The sequence below is a fragment of the Limanda limanda genome, chromosome 9 (assembly GCF_963576545.1).
Source record: "Limanda limanda chromosome 9, fLimLim1.1, whole genome shotgun sequence".
Taxonomy (NCBI): Eukaryota; Metazoa; Chordata; class Actinopteri; order Pleuronectiformes; family Pleuronectidae; genus Limanda; species Limanda limanda.
Window position 1 is genome coordinate 5,705,123 of NC_083644.1, and position 27,635 is coordinate 5,732,757.

Consider the following 27,635-nt stretch of genomic DNA (forward strand, 5'->3'; position numbering starts at 1 on the left):
TTTTTAGAGCGGTGATTTCCGGTAGTGTAGTGTTGAACTATCTTAAAGCGATGACATCAGTGTTGCTAATTACAACACAAGCAATCTCATAGAGCATTTGAAGAACCACCACTTCCATACAGGGTTAGTATCCACTAAAATAACAGCAGACGCAAAGTCCAGGTGTTGGATCCAGTATCAGAAAGAATAAAAATAGTATCAGAACATCTCTGTACAACACTGTGTCCGTACTTTCTCAAGTTAATTGAACCAAGGTGCATTAGCTCGTTCCACTTTCTGTCATGAAGAACTTGGGAATTAAAGGACCTCGGGGACCTCCATGACAGAGTGACTTTGGCCCGACTGCACAGGTTCAACGCTGACTCACAAACACCAAAACAAAAAAGTGAGGCAACAGCAGATTGTAACATAATGATGGGAAAATATGCGTCTGTGTGGGCTTTCAGGAAATTACAACAGTACGCCTAGACTTATGCTTTAAAAAGCTTTCACGCTGCACACAATTCTGCAAAAACACAGACAAAATGAGAAGAGAAGACAGAGGAGTATCACTTCCTCAAATTCATCTTTCATTATTACCAGGTTTGACTGTATAAACTCAATTAATAATATATACATCATATACTGATGCTGTGTTACGGTCCCAGTCAGTCACATTATACTGACAATAACACAGCTTTAACTAGATTTACTGCCTCAGTTAGTATGTCCCTATTGACCAGTGAAGTTGGAGTTTACATCTACATCTGCCCGGCTCATACAATATTAAACAGTATGTAGACAACTGTATTAATCCCACTAGGAGCAATAAGTTTGGTGCAGCTTGTTGCACACACAAAAAAAACACAGTAAATATAAAATACATATAAATGATACTTAATAAAACACAATACAAAGATCAGATGAGTTATTTACCAGTTTTATTCTATTCTGACCATTAATGGTTAATTAATAGTTGATCGTTATCAAAGCCTGAGAATTGTGTTTGCCTCACACATTGTGACACTCCCTAGAAGCAAATGTTTGATTTCAGAGATAATGATATAAAAATAGAATTGGATTTGACCTGACTTTGTTGAGCTTTGTCCTTCTTGTTCTGCAGTGTGACTTCTAGATTACTGTGAAAGTTTGCCAACAACTGATTCTGATTAAAGTTGCAGTCATGATGGTATGACAGTGCTTTTAAAAAGGATGTTGCCCATAGAAGCTGTGGATCTAAAGAGGGCTGATTCTTCACACACACAAACACATATCTTCAACCTTGCAGGAATATAATATCTATACGGTTAAGACAGTTTGAAGGTGGACAGCAAGATAAGTGTCACTATCTCAGTATCTGACCTTATATGAGATATGGACACAATCTTCTGTTCCTGAGTCACCGCTTTGAAATGTGGCCAGAAAGTTGTTTTTGACGTCAATGTAAAGTTAAACTTTGACCTTTCAGATACAAAATATCATGTAGTCATCATTTTTTCCCATCTGACATTTGTGTGACATTTTTTCATACAGATTCTTCGAGTTACGGCCCCAAAAAAAACGTGTTTTGTGAGGTCAAAATGACTTTGACCTTTGACTACCATGATCTCATCAGTTCATCCTTGAGCATGAGGGAACGTTTTCAACTTTCAAGAAATACCTCCACAGTGTTCCTGAGGTATAACAGCTGTGCTAAATCATTAGCACCTAGTAAGAGGATATACTGCTCATATCAATCAATTAAGACCACTCTAATTTGTTTAGATAGATAGATAGATAGATTACTTTATTCATCCCCGAAGGGAAATTAAGTCGTCATAGCAGCCGGTATATTTGAATACAATACAATAGAATAAAATAAAAAATATTGAGGTAGAAAGAATAAAAACAGAAACAAAAGATAAATAGGTAGATAAGGTGCAGTGGCAAGATGATGGTAATAGTACTGATATATATATATATATATAAATAGTACAGTATATATAGTATATAATATAACATAATATGTATTTATGTATGATAGAAATTATACCAATATGATAGCAGTTTATAGTAATAATGGCAGCAACAGTATATATAATAATAATAGTAAATATAATAATAATAATTAGGTCATTGTTTTACTATCAAGCAGATTTCCAACTAGGACAAAACAATCCCACAAATCATTTCACCTCATTCAACAAAACCAATTTAATATTCCAGTTCTAACGACCACGACTCTAAGCACCCGACAACTTTGCCTGTAATAAAGGTCTGGTGCAGGATGCCCTCCTCCCATATCTGACATGCTGCTGGTAATTTATATCTCCAAACTAACTTTGGTGTGCTTTCTTTCCAGCTTCCAAACCTCTGACTTGTTTGCGACATCTCAGATTTTTTTGTGATCACATCCATTTCCCGCAGACAAAAATAACATAGACGTTCCAGACACGCCTGTTACAGCTTGTTGTAAATCAACTTGTAGGTTTGACAGCTGATAAATCTCCCTACCTCTGTCTGTGGTTAACAATAGAAACAAACAATATGAAATGGCAGTTAGGTGAGTGAACATGGAGGCTATCCCCCAGAGGGAGTCCTCACGAGCTGCAGGAAGCTGCAGAGGAAACGGACAATGCCTGAGCAGAAAACTCAGCTTCCCCTTCTGCCAAAACAATCCCAAACAGTTTGAGCATCCTGTTGCTGATTGGATTGAGGACGATTCTGTGAAGTGCAAGTAAGGATATCGAAAACCCACTGACAAACTCACACCAATCCTGTAACTTAGGGAGAAATTGTGTTATAACCGAGGAACGAAGGGAAGTATTGAATATCTACCCCTCGGCTGTGGCTGAGGGGTAGAGTGGTCGTCCTCCAACCTGAAGGTCGGCGGTTCGATCCCCAGTCTGAACCATCTGCATGCCGAAGTGTCCTTGGGCAAGATGCTGAACCCTGAATGGCCCCCCATAGAATAACTAAGTGCTGCGAATAGATGCACTGTATGAATGTGTGTATGGGTGAATGTGAAACTGTACTGTAAAGCGCTTTGAGTGGTCATCATCAGACTAGAAAAGCGCTACAAATCCATTAAATCCATTAATATTATATTGAATATTATGTAGAAAAACAAGCAACAGAACAAACCAGCCATTGAGCTGTTGTGTGATCTGTGACCCTGATCAGGATGCAGCGAAGCACTTTAGGACAAAGGAGGAAGCTTCCTCACAACACAGGATGTGGGGAGTGGGAAAACACTGGCCTGGATACCAGCTCGCTTTGAATACTGAAACTCAAGAGTTGAGCTGCAACTGCAGGTTCGCCATCTCGAACAAGCACAATACAGTCAGTGGCATATTAATCTGAAATTGTAGAGTATAGTCAAGTACACAAACAAAAACTACGTGTGATATGAAATGTCACTTGGATGACTGGGAGAGGGGGGGGTTATAGGAACATACCTCAGAGACCAGTCCTCTTATTGGGACGATGGGAGTCTTCCACTCTTCATCTTTCAATCCATCTTCACGCTGTCAGGGCAACATGAGCAAGGAGGAGAGGGAATTAAAACACAAACAACAAACAACACACACAAACACACAGTCTCAGACTCAGGTTTGCTAGAAGCAGGTTAGCTAACAGTGGGTGTTTTGGGGAGAGGGAGGGGTGACAGCTACACAACACTGGGAGCACCCACACCCACCCCTGTCATAATAAACACACATAATCATATAATAATGACACAAACAAGACAACACGTTAACAAGTCAGATATGATTATGACCACACACATGTATTTGGTGATGGTTGATGTTAGCCGGTGAACAAGGGAGCTAGCTAACATCGAGGTAATGCTGAGCCTGTCAGAATAAACAACCAACATTCAACACAACACAAGCCGGGGATGTGTCTCATTTACCCGGGTTACCTGGCCTGCAGAGCGGGTAAGGTGTGAGGATCCTCCCCTCTCCTCCCCGGTGGCTCCCGGTTCGCCGCAGCGGCTCCAGACCCCTCCGGTGTCCGGGCTCCCAGCGGCCGGTGGAAGGCTCCCGGTGCCGGGTAGAGCAGGCTGGTTACCCGCCCCCTGTCAGGCTCGGTGGGGCAGTGGTGTCCGGGAGAGCAGCCGCTGTTCCACCCAGACGACAGACCCCCTCCTCTGGGAAAGAAACGGAGGAGTGGTCCAGTGAGAAGAGCTCCGACCTGAGGATGATGTGGGCGGCTGCTGAGGGGATGAGGAGCCGGTGAGGAGCCGTGAGGAGCCGATGAGGAACCGGTGAGGAGCCGGTGAGGAGCCGGTGAGGAGCCGGTGAGGAGCCGATGAGGAGCCGATGAGGAGCCGGTGAAGAACCGATGAGGAGCCGATGAGGAACCGATGAGGAACCGATGAGGAACCGATGAGGAGCCGCCGACAAGTGATGCGACAAAGCGGCCACGCTGCTGCTGTCTGAGCCACCCCCCCCTCACCTTCCTCTGACACACACACACACACACAGACACACACACACACACACACACACACACACACACACACACACACACACACACACTCACACACACACACACACACACATTAACACTTACACACCCACATTAACACTTACACACCCACACATATGACACATACACACATATACACACACATTAACACTTACACACCCACATTAACACTAACACACCCACACATATGACACACATACACGTATACACACAAACACACACACACATACACACAAACACACACAGACATACATATACACACATACACACAGACATACACACACACTGGGCCATTAATTGTGGACAGTAAACCAAAACATCACGTCTCACCTTCACCTAACCCTGATTCTGACCTTCAAACAGCACTTTGAGTTTATGAAGATCAGCCAAAGTGTCCTCACAATGCGTTGAACAACTATAGATAGACAAACACACACACACACAAACACACGCACACACTAAGCCTAGGATTTTGAATTGACTTCCATTCATTATGGACAGTAACCAAAACCTAACCACTAACCTCAATCATAACCAATCCATAACTAACCCTAACCTTAACCTAACCACATTACACATTTGAGCCCTAACCTCAACCAGGACCTGAGAAACTAACTTCTGTCCCAGTGATCCCATCAGTGTCTATAAAGCCCTGAGGTCCCCACAGAGGTGACAAACACTAACACACACACTTGTCTCTCCATAGTTGTGAGGACGCTCATTGGCATAATTCATTCCCTGGTCCCTTACCCCTAAACTTAAAGGGATAGAACACTGGAAAAAATAAAAATGAACGCCATATCTACTCTCCACTATGCCGATGGGGGGGTGGGTGAAGTGATTGAGTCCACAAAACACTTTTGGAGTCTCAGGAGTAAACAGCGGTGCAGCACAATCCAGTGAAATTTAAGTAACTGGGGTTCGATTCTTCAAAAGTAATAAAAACAACAACATAACAATACCTCAAATCTGAACGTCCTCTGATAGCTTCCTGGCTTGAGCGGCGTTCATGCACACAGACACGCACAAGCTCACGCCTCCATGCTTATGTTTGAAGAGGTGGTCTCCATTTACTTCAGTTGTATTGGATTTGGCTGCAGTGCTGTTTACCCCCGAGACTCCAAAAGTGTTTCTGTGCACACTTCATCCAAAGCCTCTATCAGCAAAGTGGTGAGGGTGATATCTGAATAGAGTCAGTGAGGTGAAATAGAGATAGGGATAGTGAATTTGTAAATAAGCGGATGAACAACTGGAAGACACTCAACACCAGGATTCAATCAGCCATTCTCAGGGGCCCTCCCCAGCTTGGGGCCCCCTGCTATTGCATCCTTTGCCCACCCTGTTGCCCCACCCTGTTGCAACGCCCCTGTAGAAGCCTATACTCCCAAAACCTCATCACAACCTTTCTTGCACCTACATACTTTATGTCTCAGGTTGTTTGCTTCCCCATCTTTACTCCTGTCCTGCAGCCTATACTGGTGTTACTGGCTCAGATCACATGATCACTCCCAGTACAGACCCTCACCGGTGGTTCCCCCTGCAGCTCTGAGGCTCGTAAAGCAGGCAGTAGTAATGCTGGGAGTGCAACACTGAGGTGCAACATATTTATTCAATGTGTCATGATTTACCACCCATGCAAATCAGCAGCGGTGGCATCGGAAGTGGACTGTACCAAGAGGAAGGGGTGCACTGGAGCAGGGAGCCTCAGCAAGGGCTTCACCCCGGAGGAGGAAAAGTTACCATGTGGCAATATGTAGCAATAAAACCACGAATGCATCTTGTTTAATGAGTCAATGTCTTTATTTTCCGGTGATTCTGTGAGTCTGTGTTCCTCCTGCCTGTGGGGAACACCCCTCCGGTGAGAGGAGAGGTTTCCCGAGCCGCTGTCATCCTCCTGCTCTGGAGGAGCAGAAGTTGTCGGAGGGATGTGAGTGCGATGATGCAGCTGAAGAGCGGGGATGCTGCTGCGTACTACCACAGCGCAGAATACTGCAGGAGCTACACCTCACCGCCCACCGTCAGCTACAGTCCCTGCAGCCACTACCTGCCCCGGCTCCCAGGTAAGAAGAGGAGAGTGGTCCCCTCCTTCAGCAGGGGGGGGGGGGGGGGGGGGGTTGGGATGCAGAGGACCCCTCAAACCAGGGGGAATCAGGGATGAGATGTGGATGTGGAAGCTGTGGCATCTACATAGAAGTGTGTGTGTGTGGAGGGGGGAGAGGGGGGTGCACCAGCTTCCATCCTGCGCAGCTCTGTGGTGCATGGATGCTGCCGTGCACAAAACAGAAAAATCAGGGGGTCGAGATAGTGATGGTGTGTTGCACTGTGCAGGAAAGCAGCCTCAGTGTTCACTCTCTCATCTGTCAAGCTGCGTCCCTCCGGTCATAACAGGTGAGGGAATAGAAACTGAGTCATTGCTGCTCCCTTCCTTCCTTCCATCCACCCCATGCACCGCACAGCTCACGGTGACATGTGGGAATTACACAAAGAGCCTTGTCTCCAATGCACAGATGATGAAACTGGATTTCCTGGTGGTTTATTAGAGATCTGAGGTCGATACGTGCCATAGATAGGAAGCTAAAGCATTCAGATTAGTAGTATGAGGTGGATCAGTGCACCTGGTCATAATCCTGCTGGTTCATCTTCATCATCTTTACTCATATTCCAGCTTCGATCGTTGTGAAGTACTTGGAAATACAATGCACATGTTTTATTTTTGATTCACACTTGCGTTTATCAGTGTTCGATGTATGCTGTCATTTCTATAAGGTTGCAAGAGGTGGGTACATCCTAGACAGGACCAAAAGATTTATTAACATGGGAGCATATCAAGGAACTTTGGGCCCCCAGGAAAAATGAAATTGAGGAAAGGGTCCTAACACAACCCCGACCAAAACAGAAAACAAGAAACACATTCCAGTCTTCGAGAAACAGTTATTCCAGTACTACAAACCCTGCATAGGTCTATAAGTGTCATTGTCCCCGAATCAGATCTATCAGATTAATAATAATAATAACTTTATTTGTTTATGTGGAGTATGATGCTGAAAATATACAGAAAACGTCTTGAGCCATGTTCATTATTGATAAATCATTCAAAGCATTTCTAAAACACAACATAGTTATGGAATTAACCTTCTCAAATGTGATTAAATACCTTTTGCGTGCAACATTAATAATCTAAAGACAATATCTTTAACTCTTTTGAAGTCACGACTGGCTTTTGTCAGTGGTTTTTGAGTCCTTATCCGTTATTAAAGGAAATAAATTATAGATGAAACATAAGAACAACTGCAGCTCTAATTATACACGTGTCTACATCCCACCAGGACATAGCTTTTCCAAAGTGAGACGTCTAGTGAGTTGTTTACTAATCAATAATACTAATAGCAGCCTAATGCAGAGCCCACATGTGTTTGAAGGAAAACACCACTCACTTTATGTTAATTATTAAAGTTGATCCCACTGCTTCATACGAGGAGAGATTTGAGCTGCTGGGATATTGAAGTAGAAGCTATAGGCTCGACTCTAATGGTCCAGATATACGTCAATTGCTAAGTACAAGACAGATCTATTTGTTCCTCTGCTGCTTCCTGCGCTCGTCCACTGTCCGGTGAAGCAGATGGAATAGGAGGCATGTGCTTCTCATTGCTCTATAATTGATGGGATACAACAGAGTACGGCGAGAGGAACTCTAGAGAAAATGAACACTTGGCCTATTTAGAGATTCTTGATGGAGGCCATGAGATTATCAGGCCCCGGGACAGAAGCTGTTTTGTGGCTCAGCCTTAATACAGTAAACCGAGAATGTTTGAGCCAAGCAGAGAAGGGAAAGTAAATCTGATGACTTTATGAATAACTCCTGCTTTAAAGTTATTTTCCCAACTCTGGCGGATTCGTGTAAGACTTTGAGAACACTATCTCTCGACAACACCACTGTGTCGGGAGAACTCGCCGCCTTGTGCCTCAGGGCGACAGCCTGATTTTCACTTGCAAAGTTGACTGTGTGTCAGCTCCAAAACCTCAAGTTCAGAACAGCAGCGTCTTTTTCTTTTTTTGACTTTGCAGCAAGGTCCACTGCTGTGAACGGACATGTGTGATGTATCTCTGTCCACTGGGTCTCTGAGGAGAGGGTGTTCTGAACATTCAGTTCAGGCACACATTGGAGCTATGAAGATATCCACCCAAATGGAAACAAATAAAAACATAACAATAAGCACATACGGTAATGTTATCAAGTAAATACATGAGGCAGGATACGTGCAGTATGTAGTAATACAGTCGTATATATAATGTGTGATACACAAACGATAGATTGAAGACATGACAGCTCCCTTAAAAGAAAGCCAGGTTGAACGTCAAATACATATTTATCCCACATGGTTTCTGTAGTGCCCATTTTTCTTGTTCTAAGAGTTATATCTTGTAAAAATGGAGAGAAACGTCAGGATTTGACAGTGAATGGTCAACTGCTCCATCCTCCATCGCTGCTGCGCTGACTCCGGTTCCAGATGTGGTCATCGAGATGGTAGAGGCTCGGTTTGCTGGATAGTGGGAGGAAGTGGACTCATGTCGTCCATCTCTATCTACAGCCACCATGCACAGCGTGTTCCCGGAATGACTTAATGAATCATATCAATCAAACAGGCTCGGCTCTGCTGCAGTAAAATGCTGAGCAGGCCGTTTCTATTGAGGTCAAAGGTCCCTCATGAGGCTGCTGCCACCGATGTGCAGCGGGTGGAGCTGGTTGGTGGATCTGCTTCTTTATGACACTAATGCTGAGCTGCTTATTGGTCTCCTCCAACACCAACAGCAAAAAGAGCAAAGATATGCTGAAAATATATTTTTGTTCGTACCTTTTGACCCCTTGATTTTAATTATAATCCGTTCCTTACTTCGGTGCTGAGGTTGTTGTGGTGTTTCTGCACAGATCAGCTTCCACATGAGAGGTGTGCTGTCTTTTTGTGGATTTTCTGTTTGATGAAGCTTGAGTATCTGTCAGAGCTGCTTCTCTTTGTCCCCTTAATGCTCACTCAGCCCCTCTGTTTATCACAAGTACATAAGTGTTGCTTCTCTCGGAGGATGCCAGAGAAAACTGCTTTAAAAGCAGCTCGCAAGAAGAGCAAATGTAAAAAGCTTCCATTATGTTAAAACAGCACAGAATGTCCATAAGCAGTGAATCTTAATAAAAACAGTGACTTTATTCCTTAACTACTATATAAACAACAGATCCCGCTCTGCTGACAGTCTAATTTTGCTGCTGACATGACTATAAGGTCAGAGGCTTGTCCGGCATACCTTTACACTGAGGTCAGTCGGGCCAGGTGACGGACAGGCAGCCAATCGAAAGACACACAACTAGCAGCAGTCGGGAACACAAACACCCCCGGGTGTTATTTTGGGTCCGTGAATCACTGCCGCTGGGCGTCCGATTGGATTCCAGATGAAAGCTTGCAGCACAGTGAGGTTTGACACAGCTGTTGGCCTATTACTCGCTCACGTACACGCACACATACATAGAGAGGAGCATCGGAGTGGTACAAAGGGACACAGCCATTTGTGTATACGCATGCACAAACACAAACACACACACACTGTATAAACCTATTCGAGCGTCACACTTCATCTCTTCATCTCCATCTGATCTCTTATGATGAGAGAGGCTCGAGGATTTTATTCTAACTCTGTGTGTGTGTGTGTCCGTGTGTGTGTGTGTGTGTGTGTGTGTGTGTGTGTGTGTGTGTGTGTGTGTGTGTGTGTGTGTGTGTGTGTGTGTGTGTGTGTGTGCACATGCAAGTGGACGTAACGTCCCGCGTTCTTGCCTGCTGGCGCTGCAGGATCAGCCTAATCTTCCTGATGCCCACTGAAGCTCCTCTGTCCGAGAATGTGTTTCCATTCGCCCATCTCTTTATATTCGTCCGGCCTCGAGGCTCCAAGTGTCCCTTAGTGTCACTGCACATGATCGCAGTGTTCACGTCAATCTGCAGTAGCTGAAGAATTATCAACAGTCTCACCCAGTGCACACAATAATGTTGCAATACTTTCCTTTGTAATTGAAGAGCTGGAGGATGCATCCTACTTCTGATTAGTAGAAAACATATATACAGTTCTCAATTAAATTGTCTTAAATTTCTATTTTCTTGCTTCGTAGCGACTCCACCAGATTAGGCCGAACTTGTGTGTTTTTTTGCTGCGTCCCCAGGGCCTGAGAACATGTTGAAGCCCCCCCTGAGTCTCTTCAGCCACCCCCAGCAGCCTTTCCACCACCTGGACTGCCTGCACCAGCTGGGACCTCCACCCATGGCACCTATGCAGCCTCTCGGCCCCCCACCCATGGTCCCGGCTCAGGCAATTGGACTCCGTACTATGGCTCCCTCCCAGACTCTAGGGCCCCCTCCCATAAGTGCTACTCACCCATTAAGGCCTCCCCACATTACCCCACCACACAGCTTAGGCCCCCCTCCGATGGGGCCAGCTCAGCCTTTGGGACCTCCACCCTTGCCACACACCATGGGGCCCCCACATGTAAATCACACACAAGCGATAGTGCCTCTAACCATGGACCTCACGCAGCCATTAGGGCCTCCCCCTATGAACCATGCCCAAGCGCTGGTGCCACCACCTGTAGTGGCGCCCGGAGCTGGCAGATTCCCCCCCCCTCCCAGCCCTCTGTTGTCCCCTCCTGCTCCGGGCCCAGATCCATCACAGCTGCCCCCCCGGCCCCCAGGTCCGACCCTCATCCCATCCGGCCTCATCCCCTGTGAGCAGCCCCAGGACGAGGGCTCTCCTCTGGGCATGGAGGAGCAGGAGGACCAGGGGCTGGAGGAACTGTGCAAACCGCTGTACTGTAAACTCTGCAACGTTACACTGAACTCCGCTCAGCAGGCTCAGGCTCACTACCAGGTCAGTGGAAACACACATCTACACATGCAGCAGATGTAGAACCTTCATACCCATATAGTTATATCTCTTTATCTGTCTGTCCAGGGGAAGAACCACAGTAAAAAGTTGAGGAACTTCTACGCTGGCAGTCAACAGCCACCAGCCATTAGGATCCCAGAGGTCCTGGATGCCGCGGGCCAACCAGCCCTCAACTCAGGATCCACAGACAGTGACACAAGCCGACAGGTCAGACTCAGCAACACACACTCTTTTAGTTTGGGAGGTGGGCGAGCTGCTGCTGCCGAAGTGACTGATGTGCTGATGGAGGTCGTTTCCCTCTGAGGAGTTGGCCAGGAACTGCTGAGTCACTCTGCTCCATTTCCTTATCTTCTTACCACTGAAGAATTTACTGTCTGTTCTCAGTCTAAACGCACTTTGATAAGAAAATACAAACTTTCTCTGACTGGTTTTGTCTGGTTGGTGCCACCAGAAGTTAAATCTGAAGTCCATTTAAAGGCAAGAACTATTGTAATTAAATAAAGAAAAGGAGTGAATGTTGAATTAGCATTAACATATATACTTAAAGGAGACATATTGTGCCCATTTTACCACATTTGATATGCTTCCTTGGGGTCATAATGAAATGTCTGTAACATATTTTGGTCAAAATACCACAAGGATCATTTTAAATAGCAACCTTTTTACCCTGTCTAAAACAGCCCTCCTCAGATTGACCTGTTTTGAGTGGAATTTTCACAATATGTCCCCTTTAAATTAAACTATTTTATATTATGCATTTTACAGTAATGGTATAAATTCTTAGACTTTCGTCATGTTGTTGAAATACGAATACTGTGCTTGTCTTTCTGTCCCTGGTGTTTACTTTGCATAAAGAAAGCAAACATAGAAACCAATAATAAGTTTTATAAAATGTACAAAACAGGGAATTTTATTCTAGGCCTGTGACTGAAATTGAATATGTCTTTGGAATTTAGTCCATGCATTTGTACGAGATTGAACCTCTTAGGAATTCCTTGCAGTCCTCCCACCTCCCTTCCCTCCTCTCACTATGCACTTCTTTATCCCGTGTCCTCAGGCCTTGTACAAGGGGGCGACTCGGGTCATCTTGGCCACAGAGAACGACTACTGCAAGCTGTGCGACGCCTCCTTCAGCTCACCAGCGGTTGCACAGGCTCACTACCAGGGCAAGAACCACGCCAAGAAACTGAGGCTCGCAGAGGCCCAGCAGAACTCCAATAACATGTAGGTTTGGGCGAAGATATATATACGCCCTTCCTCTACTTGCAGATATACTGTATGTTACTCAGGAAAGTTAACCAGTGATTTTCACTCTGTTACAGGGAAAGCAGCAATGAGGCGGCCGCAAGAAGAAACAGGAAAGATGGCAGCGAATACAAACTGTTGAAAAACCGCCGCAGCCCACAGCTACCGGCCGCCATGCCAGGTAACATGTCAAGGAAATGAAGAATCACTGAGGTATATACTATGTATTATATAATATAGGGCAATGGAAATAATTTAATAAAGATATGGTGGGATTAACATCGTCATGGCATCACCGTGAAGTCAGAAGATGACGTCATACAGTTAAGTCACTTTTGCAACCAAGAAAATTCATCATATACATCATATGGATTGAATTATGTCATGGAATCTATTATATGATATAAAAGGTTAGCATTGCTTGATTGGTGGATGGTGTATATGCACCATATCTGCAGGATGCACATCACGCCTCACTGGTTTCTACATGAATCCACCAGTCGGCACTAACTCTGTGCAGCATGGTGAGCAACTGCACAACCGGCCTCTAGCACTTCACACTGGATCTTCCCCCGGCATAAAATGTGATATAATCCATAAAATTCTCTGCACATATGCACTATATATTCCGTCCAGGGCGTTTGGCCGTCCAGCTTCTCGTCCTCGACTCCAGAAGCCGAGCTGTAATGAACGCCCCTGGGGCAGAGAGAGAGAGAGGGAAGAAAACCAGAAGCAGTTCTTCTCCCAGATACTGATGACAGGAGACGTCAGTGGAATAATCTGCTGCAGCTTAGTTAGAACGATATTGAAAATAATTTGTGTTATTTTAAGGACAAGACGATAACATTAGGAACCTCTGCGCTGAAAATAAACATATTTAGGGGTATTATGAAAAGTCAGCGTCACTTTATTGGCTTGTTCCAGCGCCCTCTCTCTCTCTCTCTCTCTCTCTCTCTCTCTCTCTCTCTCTCCCAGTCATTGCACAATAGTAATAAGTAAAATGGTTCCACTAAGGCCCAACAGTCCACTCAGGGTGTTCAATGAAGCTGCACTAACTTTCACACACTCATAGTTATCAATCCCATAAATATGCCGGATTTGTTCATCAAGAATCATAAATCATTCCCTGGAAAATAAGTGAAAAATAAAAGTTTCATGTATATCCGTCCTGTTGTTGATGTGTAATCAACAAACCAACCAGCAAACAAATGGAATGAGGTGAAAACATAACTTCCTTGATGGAGGTACCAATAATACTTCTTCTATTACTACTAATACTACCATACTAATCATAAATAATAATAATAATAATAATAACTTCATACTCAATGATCACCACACAACTGCTTCACTGACAGTAACATTTTAACCAGTGGCTCATCTGACCTAACGGCAGAAATACAACATTTTTATCTGAAAGCTTCCATTAGCCTGACCGTGTGTGTCTGTGTGTGTCTCTCTGTGTGTGTGTGCGCGCGGGTGTGTGTGTGTGTGTGTGTGTGAGTGTGTGTGTGTGTAAACAGATATAGACGAGGTAACGTCAGACTCTGCGCTGACGTCAAACAACCACCTCTCTCCTTGCTGTCTTTCACTCTTTCTACAGGCAAAGACACACATGTTAGCATGAGGAAGAGCAAATTATCTTCCTGTCTCACTCCTTCTCTCTCACTCCTTCTCTCTCGTTCCCTCTCTTCCTCTCTCACTCCCTCTCTCTCACTCCCTCTCTCTTGTTCCCTCTCTCCCTCTCCTCACTCCCTCTCTCTTGTTCCCTCTCTCACTCCCTCTCTCTTATTCCCTCTCCTCACAACGGATTTAATCAGTTTTCTTGATGGACAAACCCCAGAATAGTTGCACTTGCTCCTGCAGTTCACTCCTCACTGTCTTTTTTATCTTTCTCCTAATCACCTTCTAGTTTCTCTGCCGTGTGAAGACACACACACACACACACACACACACACACACACTGTTTGATATTGATCTATTTTCAACATCAGACGTGAAGTGTAGCTTTGTGTTTTTGTCTCCAGCCTTCATGCTAATGTCAAAATACATATTCGATCATTCAGGTCAGGTGATAATTTGCAGTATAGAAAAACACGTCCTCCTCCATGTTAGTGGATGGGACATGGACCAAACTGAAATGTACATGTAAAATTAATTTCTGTCATTATATTGAGTTTGTATCACAAGATTTGTTGTAATTAGTTATTACACGATATAAAAAACATGATGTGGTGTCTATGGTTGAAACATTCACTCAAAACCACAGATGACCTAAATAACAAAACAAACCAACGTCAGTAGGATTCACTCTCGGCTGACCAGGAATTAAGGATTTTCAGCTTTTGTCTATTGTTTACTTTTATAAATTTAATATTTTTAAGGTTTTGGGACCACAGGCCAGACAAAACAAGCATTTATCCGTTGTAGCCCTTCACCTCATATACTCTTTACCTAAAGTTTCCTTCCAGCTGTCAGGAGAGAGAACTCAGCCCACCTCTCCTCTCTTTGTCCCTGCAGGGCCGTACTACAACCCCCGGCCGAGGCAGCGCATCCCCCGGGACCTGGCCATGTGTGTGACTCCCAGCGGACAGTTCTACTGCTCCATGTGCAACTGTGGCGCCGAGCAGGAGACGGACTTCAGGCAGCATCTGGAGAGCAAGCAGCACAAGGCTAAAGTGTCCGAGTTAAGATACCGCCACGAGATGGAGAACCTCGGCTACAGCTAAGGGACACGTGATGAGAGGGGGGGGGGAGAGAAGGGACAGAACGGGTGCAGGTGGCAAATACTGACCTGTGTGTGAGGGGTAATACTGAGTAAAGGGACCAGTAGTGAAGGGACCAGCCCAGATGGCCTCAAGAGCTTCTTGTAGTTCATTTGATTTATGGATCAGAAACTTGACCGAATGCTCAAACACACAAAGCTATAATTGGCTTTTGACATTTTGAAAATCAGCCTTTAGAAACAAACCAGGCTGCAGGAAAATGGTAATGTGCAGCTTTCACCACAGAAAAAAATATATATATCAAGGCACTGACTACCACCTCTAGTGAGACTGTTTCTGGTCAAGTTTCATCCAAGGTCTTGAGTGGGTTGCTCTCTGAGAGGATACGGCGAAATGCAAGAGGAGAGGACAAGGACAGAGAGAGAGAGAGAGAGAGAGAGAGAACACCAACTGTGGAAAACAGAGAGAAATTGTTGATGAAAGTTAAAGGACGGAGACGAGCGCAGCGGCGAACAAGGGAAGGAATGAGCCCTGCAGGTGTTTTTATAGCAGGGATCACTCAAAGGAGAAAATCCAACATTTTATAACCTGATGCAGGCAATAAAATCCAAAGTACTATTTAAAACTAAAACAAAAGCACAATGAACATCACCTGGAAGAGACGGTGTTACACAAATCTGTTCGCCTTCGCCAACCTTTTACCTACCGGCCCTCTGGTGTGTTTCAGGCTGAGCCCTGCTTAGCTGCGTATGTGCCTTTAGTGGGAATAAGGCTAAAGAACTAACCTTGGCGAGCCATTCAGCAAATACAGTAGAAGCCAGTCCACAGGGTTGATTGGGATTTTCTATATTCTCTGTCATCTTTCTTCTCGTTACACAAATCTCATGTAAATATCCTCAAATTTAATGAGTTGAAACATAGAATAAGTGAGTTACAATAGATTCTTTGTTTAATGTTAGCCTGGTGTATATTGTAAATACTCATAATCTATTTATTAATTATCAGGAATCTTGTTCAAACTGTGCACTGACTGAATGTCTGCCCTGTGTGTGTGTGTGTGTGTGTGTGTGTGTTGGTGTGTGTGTGTGTGTGTGTGTGTGTGTGTGTGTGTGTGTTTGTGTGCTGCAGGCCTTTGTTGAAAACGTAACTCTGGTACCATTCGTCTGTAGTGAAAAGCTGCTGGAGCCCAAGTTATTTCTGAAGCTGACACTAAAAAACTCTAGTTGAGTCTTCGGCATCGTGATGAACCTGCAAACCCTTTGAAAACTACTTTGTTGTCTTTAACTCCAAACTTCTAATTAGTTTGCAACTGAAATGAGCGGTGCTGCTCGTGAGTGTTTCTGGTTGTGAGACATATCAAGTTAATCGTCCTGATCAATCTCGACTCCCAGAGGGGACGTAACTGAGGTTTTACTGAAGTGTGAAACGGCTTCGGAGGAGCAACACGTCTGCGTCTTCACACAAATGCTTTTCTTTTCTTTTACCCTCGACGACCTGCTCAGCTTGTTCTGCAATATCTAACCAATCCTGAGAAGATCTTATTCTTTAGTCAAACATTTAATGAGGAAACGTGAGTAAAGTGCCTTTAACTCAACGGCATTCAAAGATAACAGGGACAAGGTCAAACAAATCTAAATTGATCTAGTGTATATTAATCTATTTATTGTCTACTGTAATTACCAAATAATAATAATAATAATAATAACAATAATAATAACAATGCTTGATTTATCAACCAAAGCCCCTTTTCAGAGTTAGGAAATGAGACTGAAAATAAAACAAATTAAACTAAATTTGGTTTTCCAACCTTTCCAGCATGACAGCAGTGCGTGCACACATGTGCCATGTCCACACACACACACACACACGCACACACACACACACACACACGTGCACACACACACACACACACACGCACACACACACACACACACACACACACGTGCACACACACACACACACACACACACACACACACACACTCACACTTAATTCAATCAGTCAGGCCTGATAGTGTTGCGTATCCAGATGTGTTACAAGCAGTGTCCAGTGTTTGTGTGCGGTTGGCTCAGTTCACTGAGGGGAGAGGCAGCTGTTTACATCTCACATGTGTCTCCAGAGCACAGACACACACCACAGACACACACCTGATCACACACACACAAGGACACTCAGGAGAATCGTACTGTGGGGACAGCGGACTGCCGCGTTCAGGGATTTAAACATGTGAGAAAAAGAAGAGGATGGGGAGTCAGAGAGGCAGAGACAAAACAAAGCAAAGAAAATAAAAGCACTGGCTGCTTCATTAGCCCAGCGTGTTCACACAGTGCAGAACAAAGAGGAGCTGGAGAAAGCAGAGCTGAAACCAAAGCTGTGGGCGAGGCCCGGTCGACGAGAGCTTCCCATTAGAAGGAGCTGTGGTCTGTCCTCCTCCTCGGAGAAATAACAGGCTTTGTCTTATATGAAAGTCCTGGTAGCATCAGCCTTCATTGTGCTGACAGTGCATGAAATAAAACGCTGCACAGGAGAGGAGGAGAAATGAACAGGCTCCTACACACTTAGCTTGAAGACTCTTCAAGGTACTGGGGACAGCATCGGGAAACCATTTTGGCTTCTGCTCCCATTGCTGCCCAATTAAAATGTGGAAATACCAACAGGAGACCCCTCGGTGCAGATTAGTTTGGACCTGATTTATGAGCAGCTCAACCAAAGATTGATTTTTCAGATTCATTTTAATAAGGCTGGCCAAGCTGTGCAGCTGCCACCGGATCCCAGACGCCATTAACATTCATCCAGTATCTTGGTATGTTCATTTCAATGAAGAGAAAAGTCATAAAACATAAATGTGATTTTTTTTTTTGTGTTGCAGGAATATTGTTTTCTTTCCAATTCGTCTTGTGACTCCTGAGATTTATCTTTTCTACCTTGAGGCCACTGCTCCAAAACATTAGGCATTATCTTCAGCTTTTTTTTATTACAACAAGATCATAGTGATTCTAGATTGGTTTCATTTTGGGAAACATGGAATAAAAACTAATCTGTTCAGCTCCATTACAGTCAAAACACTAAAAACACTGAAGAGTATTTATGATTTTAAACCTTTGACCCAAAAACTCCTGGATCATTTGAAAGAGTTTTGAAGGGGAAAAACTAAAAAACTATCAATCTAATATCATTTATAATAAAAACAAGACATGATTATTGACTCGTCTCAAGAAAATCCTAAACCTAAAAGGCATTAATGGAAAGAAAATGAAAGAGTTAGAAATAAAATGGTAAACACATCTTATAGTAATGGAGTAAAACACGTCTAATCTCTGTTAAAATGTAAAATGTCTACACAACAACATTAATATTGTTGCACTGATTAAACCTTTAACGTCTAAATATATAATATTGGTCGCACAAATGTTTTAAGGTCAGTACCAGTTTCATGGTTGTATTACTTTCAATCAGGATTTGTATTAATTACACTTTAGATCACATTCACGCTTATAAACAATTTGTTTATCTGTTGTTTGGTCTGGTGACGTCTTTAAACCACTTTGGATTATTTTGTCTTTACCCGTTAGAGACTCTGACGCTCTTTAACTAGAATATTTAGATAATAATTGATTTTCTCTGTTTTTAACTGACGCTGTGATTTGAACTCTGCTGTGTTTCAGCATCACAAGTTACCAATTTTGTGCTTTGCTGTAAATCACAGAGATGTATTATTACACATTTTCACATTTAATTCCGATGTTTCTACTGCTGAGAGAAAATGAAGATGTGCTGTGAGGGCTCGTTTGGAAATGTCTGTGCTGAATCCACAAAAAGGGGCATTGGTCCGAATGAAGAGTTTGCACTGAATATAAAAACAAACTGTTGTTATAAAGAGATTATAATTGTTTATTACAAGTGAACGCTTTGCTACCATTGTTATCATTTGCCTCTTCGATGAGTTTTATCCTAATGTTTACAAGGTGAGGGGTCGGAGCTGTTAATGGACATGTGTCATATTTGTAAATGTGTGTTTCTCCGTGTGCTGCACCACCGGACTGATGGGATCAGACCGGGGGGGCAGATGGGCGACACTGTGAGGCCAAGTAGGAGAAAACGACACTGTAACCTGTGAGATGTAGCACAAACAAATATGAAACATAATAATATACATACTCTGCAAGGAAATTAGACACAACTGATCAGAGTTTGACAAAGAACGATTGAGATGATGATATTAAAGGACAGTTTAAGTTTTAATGTCGTTATTTGGCGCTGTAGCTTTATGAGAATTGGTCCCAAAATGCCAAACATAGATCCTGAAATGATCTCCTCTTGCCTGCATGTATCATCATGTGCATGGCAGCTGCATTGGTTTCCAATGGCGTCACTCTTTCAGAATATATGGAATGGCGAATGCTTGCCTTACGTAAGAAAGCCCTTTTATCCTTGTTTGCAGGCCACAGATTGTAAATAAAGATGGACGACCCTTCTACACTTTGTCCCGTTTTATAAAAATGATCAACGAATTAACACCAAACTAACTGGAAAAATCCACATTTGAACAAACGAAAATCATAATTATTTGTAGCCAGCCACCGGGGGCGATCAAGAGGTTCTGGCTTCACTTTTCGAGGAGCCGTCGTGTCGTCCATCTTTAATTACAGTCAGACTTCAGGACCCCACACCACTGTCAGGGGCCCCAGATATCTCCACAGCGCCCCCTGCAGGACAGTGTTCACCCCCTGTGAAAACCTCAGCACACTTCCTGTGCCTCTGAACAAAGTTGCCAATACACTGACTGAGTGGAAACCTGGATGACTGACGCACTGATTTCTGTAGCTGTGTGTGTGTGTGTGTGTTTTCTGATGAATAAACGTGCAGATGATCTAAACCACGGCTCTGATGTGATGATCATTACAGTGAATTGGTCTCATTTGTTCTCGCACCGCTCCGGGGGAAATAAACCTTCTGCTGGCTGAAGCTGTTACTGACTGATGGGGAGAAGCTCTGTGCTGTTAACCATGATTAAGTCATTACTCCTGGTGTTACTCCTGCCCAGAAAACTGTTTCTCTGCCCCTTGCCTGTCAGCAGCATATATATATATATATATATATATATATATATGCTTGAAATGTGGTTTTCTGGCCTCAGGTTTAAATCATTGTGATGATTCAGGAACTTGGATTTCTGCCATTGGGCGGATCTTTTATATTTGTCCAGCAGAGACACGACGCCACCGTCTGCTGCTTCTACTGCTGCTGACACTGTCATGAATGAATGCAGGTTATAAGGGTTTATGTTTACTGTAGGTGCTGGTATAAATAAACCAGCAACGAGAGGGGACATTCTGCTTAAATTTCTTTTCGTTTAAACATTAATAATAATAGAATGGAATTTAATATAATATGATATATATATATATATATATATATAGCAAGAGAAAATGGGTAAAAAAGCAATAAGACAAACCGACTTCTGATTAAAACCAATACAATAAATAAAAGTTAGAACCCTTTTTATAATGAGATAATCCTCTACTACTGCTCCTTTTTTTATTTAATGGGACCTATGTTTCTTCATATATATAATTCCCATCCCTTAATTCTGAAGGTGCTTTATGGCTGGTTTAGAATAGAAAACATTTCTTGCATGCATGAGTTTCTCTTCCAGCTCATGATTCTTTGGAAGCAGCAGTGAAACCCTGATGGCTCGAAGGACAAAGGATTTACAGAAGCAATCGTCCTGCAGTGAGATCAGACGTCCACTGCAGTTTCTTCTTTGTCCAAGACGTTGTGCAGGGGATGGTTCACAGTGTCCATGATGGTCTGCAGCTTTCTCACCGTGCATCCACACCACCAGGGTCCTCTCGCTGGAGCCCCGAGCCTTTTCACCAACTTGTCCAGTCGCCCAGTGGATATCATGTATTTTTTCCTCAAGTATGATTTAAAAAATGAGGCACATTTAGGGAACTGATATCTATGAGTGTGGAATTTGATGTGGTTTGATTGAATCCCAGGGGACCTTTGGGCCTTGGCGGAGGTTAAGGACTCATTCTGAGTGCCACTGTAGTTTATTTTAGATTTTCAAAGCGTTTTATAATTCCAGTCCTTTTTCACAACATCGGAGTGTGACTTTTTATTTACAGGCAACGTCATGACTCGCATGTTGTCACTACAAGCCTTGTCAACCACAAAAACACATGGAGGCATGGCTCCAGTTCTCCAGGCTCTGATAGAGGACTGTGGGTCATGAGGGCAAAAAGATGTTTAGACATTTATGGGGAAAATGATGACCCCTGTGAGGAAACTGGATTCTTTCCTGTACACACACACACACACACACACACACACACACACACACACACACACACACACACACACACACACACACACACACACACACACACCCTCAAAGAAAGACAACAAGAGAGCAGGGCCAGTGTTTCTTGGCTCGATATGAAAGACAGCTGTAGATTTCTGATCATGTCTCAGCCGCCCGGGGACATGTTGCAGTAACACTGGTCTTTGTTCCACTGTTGTGACAGAGCAGAGGAGGAAGGGAGGGGGGGAGACGCTTCCAAAACAGGAAGTCAGTCAGAGAGGAGAGAAGCTAAATGACCCATAAACTTCCCCCTTTTCTTCCCATATTTTATTTATGAACATTCAGTTGTATACAGAAGCAGCGTACCAAAAAAACAGAAATAAGAAAAACAACAATACACAAAAGAAGAATCTGCTCATGTGGAAAACAAATCAGCACCAACTCATAAATAGATATCTGCAAAACAGTGACCCACATACACTCATATATGCACATTTAGGACCCTGCTTGAGAGATAAGACCAGAAAGGTTTCAGAGCAAAGTATCAGACCCTCTCCATGTTAGAGACTTCTGGAGGCCGGGTCTTAAAAGAAGGCACATCATCATTTTTTCCCGAAGGCTTAAAATATTATCTTTTGTGATAACTACACCATATTGTAATTTGTTACACTGAAAACGGGATAGAGCTAAAAGATGCTTGGTCCGGCCCAAAATAGAAAAAGTAAGGGACTGGTGTGATATCCCAGTTTGATACTTCAGAGAAGAGGCTTATTGATTACTGAAAAGTGAATAGCAGCAATCAGATCACGTATGATTATTATGTATATTCAATTACATGCATGTTTTATTTGATAGGTAAGAGTCTTGGGTGGCGGCTGCTTGGCTTTGCAGCAACAATAAAAGAACAATTTTATAAATAAATAATGTGTGGTGAGTGTAAAGTGCAAATGATCATTCAAGTCATTTTTAGGTAAAACTGATTTACTGGTTTTAGCCTCTAAAATGTCAGTTTTTGTTTTATACTTTGTCTTTAATGATGGAATTTCAGATTTCGAACTTTTAAGGCAAAACAGTTTGAAGACATACGTCTTTACTCTTCAGTTTTTAAGTCATTGATCATATTTACAACATGAGGGATATTTGTGACCATTTTCCGATTTTCAAGTAAATAACTTTCAGTTTTTAGTTCATTATCAGCTGTACCATAATTCATGATACAACCACAACATCTAGCAGCAAGACGACACTATGACACATAATGCTGGACATGTTATTTGTGAATAAGTAAGTAAGTTAGCTTGAGTTTGAAATTTATATTTCTGACAGTTACAATAATGTGTAATTTGTATTTTTCTAGGTTTTCTTTAAATAAACATCCCTGAGTCATAAAACACCTCACGTTTATACGATATAGATTCTCTACTGTATTCTGATCATAATAGTTTTAAAACATGCTTTAAACTATGGTATTTTTCATTTAATATTAAAGAGTCTATGATCCACATGTCTGATGGGGACAGGATCTGAAGGACTAGGGCAGGTATGGTCCATAGAGAGAGCAGGCGCCTTCCTGAAAGTGAGTTGAACCGACTCTCTGCAGTCGGAGGAGACAGGTCCAGCAGAACAGCTGTCTGCACCGAGAGCACGTCATCATGTTACATCCTCCGCTTTTCTGCAGCAAAAAACACAGCATAAGACACATGTACCACCAAGTTAACATGGTTTTAAAATGTGAAACAGGCCCATATCTGTCTGGACTCATGATAAGACGATAGATTTACATACCTCTATCTTGCATAAGCAGTGAGGGCAGCTCTTGCTGTTGAACACGACCCAGTCCTCACTCAGAAAGTCCGGCAGAACGACCTGCATCGTCCTGCGGCCGTATCGGCTCTGCAGGAGACGCCGTCTCTCATCGCTGCCGGTGGCGTAGTCGTCTGCCAGAGCCCTCATCCCCTCTGAGAGACACAGGGACACACACAGGGACACACACAGGGACACACACAGGGACAAAGGGACACAGGGACAAAGGGACACAGGGACAAAGGGACACAGGGACACAGGGACACAGAGACACAGGGACACAGGGACACAGGGACACAGGGACACAGGGACACATGGACACACACAGGGACACACACAGGGCATCACGTCAGATCCACACTGACACACGACTGAATCAAACAGATTATTCCAGTACTGATATTTATAGATTATCTGCTTTCTGCTATCAGACTGTTTTCTACCATCATCTGTTTCCACTAAGACAGGTTTCTCTCTGCCACATAGAATTTAATTTAAAGACCATAATGAAATATTAAAACCAGTTCTTCTCAAATGTAGGGACATTTTAATTAATTTATAATTTTGTGTTAATACTTAATTTATGACCAGTTGATAAGAACAAAGTCTTTGAACTTAAATTCTGATTACATTTTTTGGTACAAATGACAACTCCCACGTTACATCTTCAGCTCTTCTAGATGTAACTTGACAGTTTTATAAAGTTTATTCTAATGATTGTTTCTATTATTTAAAAAATTTGCCAAACACTTTGTCATCAAATGATAAAAAATGAACCAAACAATAGCAAAGTGATGTTAAAAGTAAGAAAACACTGATAAGAGGCAAATCCTCACATCCAAGATCAAACTCACCAAAAAAACATGAAACTATTATCAGGAGTTGCTGATTAATGATCTGTGGATTGTTGCTGAACAACGAATTGGGAACTTGTTTAACATTGTGCTTTGTGGTGGTTAAGAAATGACCTGTAGAGTCGACTGATGTACTTATCGGCAAACACACCTATCACAGATATATATGGGTATATATATGTACTGTCCAATATGTGCCGATATGAAAACCTCTTTTCCTCGTGCACCTTGTGACTGTGGAACGTCCACGCTCCCCTCTGTTTCCATCAGTTTCTTCATGGTGGTCTTCTCCTGACAGGCCTGGGCTCCGTGGTACGTCTTCCTGCAGCTCACACAGAAAGGGAAGCGGCACACAGAGCACAGGGCCGCGGTGTGGGACTTCTCCACGATCACGGGAGAACCACAGGAGCGTTGAGGGCAATAGGTCACATCTGCACGTGAGACGAGAAGAGAAAAGACATGAAGAAGACATAGAAAACATAGAAATAACTTTCTTTTCATAAGAAGGTGCTGAACATGATGTGTTTTCTGGTTCTGTAACTTGTCCCGAGGAAAGACTTGTGTATATATATATAAAGCCTCTTCAGTTTCACATGAACACACCAGACATGAGGTCCAGAGTCGACTGCAGCAGGAGACGATCGTACCGGCTGAACAGTTCCTCTCCGACCAGACTCCTCACCTTCAAAACAGAACCAGAGCAAATGTTCACAGAGACTCATTCTGAGGGATGTCAGAGAGATCAGGTTTAACCCAGAAGAGATTCACACTGTATCAGCTGAAGAAAGTCATGGTGTGTAAACTAGAACCCATCTCTGGAATCTCAGTAAAACCATTCCAATAACAGTATATATTTATATACATATATATTAAGGGCAATGATCCCTAAGATGTTGTCATCAAACAATAAACTTTATTATAAGTAACTATAATGCAGCTGCATCGCTCTCTGCTGGACAAACTACACAATGACACCATTTCCAAAGCATTTTCCCACGTTGTTATTTTGTCAAATTAAAGTTTTTTCAGAAAAACATCAACAGCAATTTGTCTGTGAAAGGTTCTTATCAGCTGATTTCCTTCTTATGAATATATACTTATAAAAGCAGGTAACAGGTAAATACAGATCAGAAATGTCCCTATAGGAGAAAAGTATCATTCCCACATGGCTTGTCCACCTAAAACCACCAGATTGGTGAGGTACTTGTACTTTACTAATGCATTTCCATGCTATGTTACTTTGTCTCACAAAATATGAAGATTTGATTTAGATGAAATTTCCTAAGGGCTGTACCTGTGCAGGAGTGGGACTGGCCCTGCAGGACGTCTCAGGACAGGTGACGCCCCGGACGTTTCCCTCAGTTATCTGCATCTTACAGAACTCAGACACACAGGCCTGACAGAAGACGTGACCACACTCTGGCAGCTGCACACACTCCGACCCCAGCCAGGCCACACAACACACACCGCAGTCAAACAGGGTGACGGTGAACTGTCTCTGCTTCTGGGCAGCGTCGTGGATCAAGAGCTGCGACAGGAGAGCTAGTGACGGAGATGGGGGGGCACTGGAGAGGGTTGGCTGTGTGTTCTGAAAGGATTCTCTCGGCTGCAGCGGCCGAGCAGAAGCTCCTTGTTCAATGTGATCGATCTCGCCTGAGGGGCCAGAGGGAAGCAAGGAGGAAACATCCCTTTCATCTGAGAAACCTTCACTGTTGTGATCAGGCTCAGCCAATGGAAGAGGTTTGGTTTTGTTATCCTCTGACGACAGATAATTCAGGATCTGATCACTTGGTATTGACTCTCGTGCAGATTGCTGAGAATCATCAGAAGGCCCAGAATCCTCAATGAAGTCAGGTTGGGAGGGTGGACTACTTTCTTGTAATGTTCCAGCTTCCTGAGAGTCTGTGCTGCTCCAGTCTGAGGTAGGAGGATTGGGGCCTTCAGCAGAGATCACCTCCAGAGATGCAGCAGAGACCCCTGCGTCTTTAAGGTCATCTGTGGATCCTGATTCTGACGTGTCTCCATTGTTGTGATTCTGTGAGTTCAGGCTGAAGTGCTGAGAGCTGTGTTCGCCCGATGGGAGCTCCAGGTGAGTATGAACGTCCAGGAACCCGAGGGTGTCCTCTCTGAGAAACTGGGCCCAGGTGAAGAGCACCACAGCGCCTCCGGTGGCCTGGTAGAGGTCAGTGAGCTGAGAGCACAGTGCAGAGAGCTGTGGAGGGAGAGAGAGTCAGAACTGAGGAGAAACATCTGTCTTACTGGGTGATACATGGGACCGGAGATGTTTGAGCTGACCCACATCTGTACCTGTGAGCGTGTCATCCAGCTGCAGGTGAGGGTGAAGGAAGGAGGGGAGGATGATGGGTAATCTGGAGGGAGGTCAAAGGTCAGGAGCAAAGGGGGGAGGAACGACAGCTCATACTGTCTCACGGTTCCACCTCAGGTAGAGAAACAACAACACAACATGACAACAGCACAACTTTCACCACACGTTAACAATATTCTTTAATATCACCAACTGAAAACACTTTTTCCCCTGAGGAACTGTCTCATTTATCGGTTTGGACCGAACAAATTGGCAGATATGAGTTTGTGATTTGTGTATTTATGTTTGTAGATAGAAAAAGTTTCATTTGACAGATTAAACAGCGTCATTGGTTTGTTTACCTTCTGTCAGAGCCACAGTGAAGTCAGCAGGAAGCTCCACCGACACTCGGATTTCACCGGCAGGACTCGACTCATTCCGGACAAACTCCTCCGGCCCCAAGATGCTGAGGAGAGCGAGCAGCTCGTCCTCCTGCTCCTCCAGGTCAGAGTTCATGTCTCCTGTGTCCCACACGGAGACCAACTCCCCTGAAGCTCCCTGTCAGCTGACAACTGTGTGTTCCTGTTTCCTGTGTGTGTCTGTACAAGTCTTTCCGTGTGTGTTGTTCCACCAGCAGCTCTGACACTGATTCGGCAGCATAAAGAAACAATGAGGCCCATCCCACTGCTGACTCATGTGTGTGTGATGCAAGGCCACGAGCTGCAGCTGCAATTACATTAAAGAAACACACACACACACACAATGTTCACAGCCGTACATTGAAAATGTCTTTATGAGGGTTTTTATGAGGGATGATGAAAGACAATGAAATTACGGTTTGAGTTCATTGTTCAAAATTAAAGTAAAATGTAGTTTAATTTCAAAAGAAATTGACAGAAATGCTGTGGTATAAACGTTAAGTATATTTTGATGCTAGAAAAGTTGTTCATAATTTAAATATAAATTGTGCTTTCCACACTTGTTTAATGTTTGATGCTCTAATGCTTTTTCCCGTACTTTAACTA

At 43.5% G+C, this 27,635-nt stretch overlaps 2 protein-coding genes across 2 annotated transcripts; one reads left to right on the plus strand and one right to left on the minus strand.

Annotated features, from left to right (window-relative positions):
* Nucleotides 1–6,391: 6,391 nt before the first annotated feature.
* zmat3 (zinc finger, matrin-type 3) lies at nt 6,392–15,344 on the plus strand. The gene is made up of 6 exons (XM_061078161.1): nt 6,392–6,512; nt 10,652–11,352; nt 11,437–11,577; nt 12,428–12,594; nt 12,693–12,796; nt 15,136–15,344. The coding sequence occupies exons 1-6, from the start codon at nt 6,392–6,394 to the stop codon at nt 15,342–15,344; spliced, it is 1,443 nt and encodes a 480-aa protein (XP_060934144.1).
* Nucleotides 15,345–21,972: 6,628 nt separating this feature from the next.
* On the minus strand, nt 21,973–27,252 carry LOC133010252 (E3 ubiquitin-protein ligase RNF14-like). The gene is made up of 7 exons (XM_061077758.1): nt 26,973–27,252; nt 26,613–26,743; nt 25,600–26,517; nt 24,909–24,987; nt 24,533–24,736; nt 23,434–23,606; nt 21,973–23,320 (listed from the first exon to the last, which is right to left on the minus strand). Exons 1-7 carry the CDS (start codon nt 27,124–27,126, stop codon nt 23,180–23,182), a joined length of 1,800 nt encoding a protein of 599 aa, XP_060933741.1. The 5' UTR covers nt 27,127–27,252; the 3' UTR covers nt 21,973–23,179.
* Between the last annotated feature and the right edge of the window lie 383 nt (nt 27,253–27,635).

Excerpts from the sequence above, each read along its gene's own strand:
- zmat3 (XM_061078161.1), top strand. The coding sequence starts at position 6,392 with ATGCAGCTGAAGAGCGGGGATGCTGCTGCGTACTACCACAGCGCAGAA. Across the intron at positions 11,578-12,427 it reads ACAGTGACACAAGCCGACAG|GCCTTGTACAAGGGGGCGAC; the intron begins GTCAGACTCAGC and ends CCGTGTCCTCAG. Across the intron at positions 12,797-15,135 it reads GCTACCGGCCGCCATGCCAG|GGCCGTACTACAACCCCCGG; the intron begins GTAACATGTCAA and ends TTGTCCCTGCAG.
- LOC133010252 (XM_061077758.1), bottom strand. The coding sequence starts at position 27,126 with ATGAACTCTGACCTGGAGGAGCAGGAGGACGAGCTGCTCGCTCTCCTC. Across the intron at positions 26,744-26,972 it reads CACTGTGGCTCTGACAGAAG|GTGGAACCGTGAGACAGTAT; the intron begins GTAAACAAACCA and ends TCTCTACCTGAG. Across the intron at positions 24,988-25,599 it reads CCAGTCCCACTCCTGCACAG|GTGAGGAGTCTGGTCGGAGA; the intron begins GTACAGCCCTTA and ends TCTGTTTTGAAG.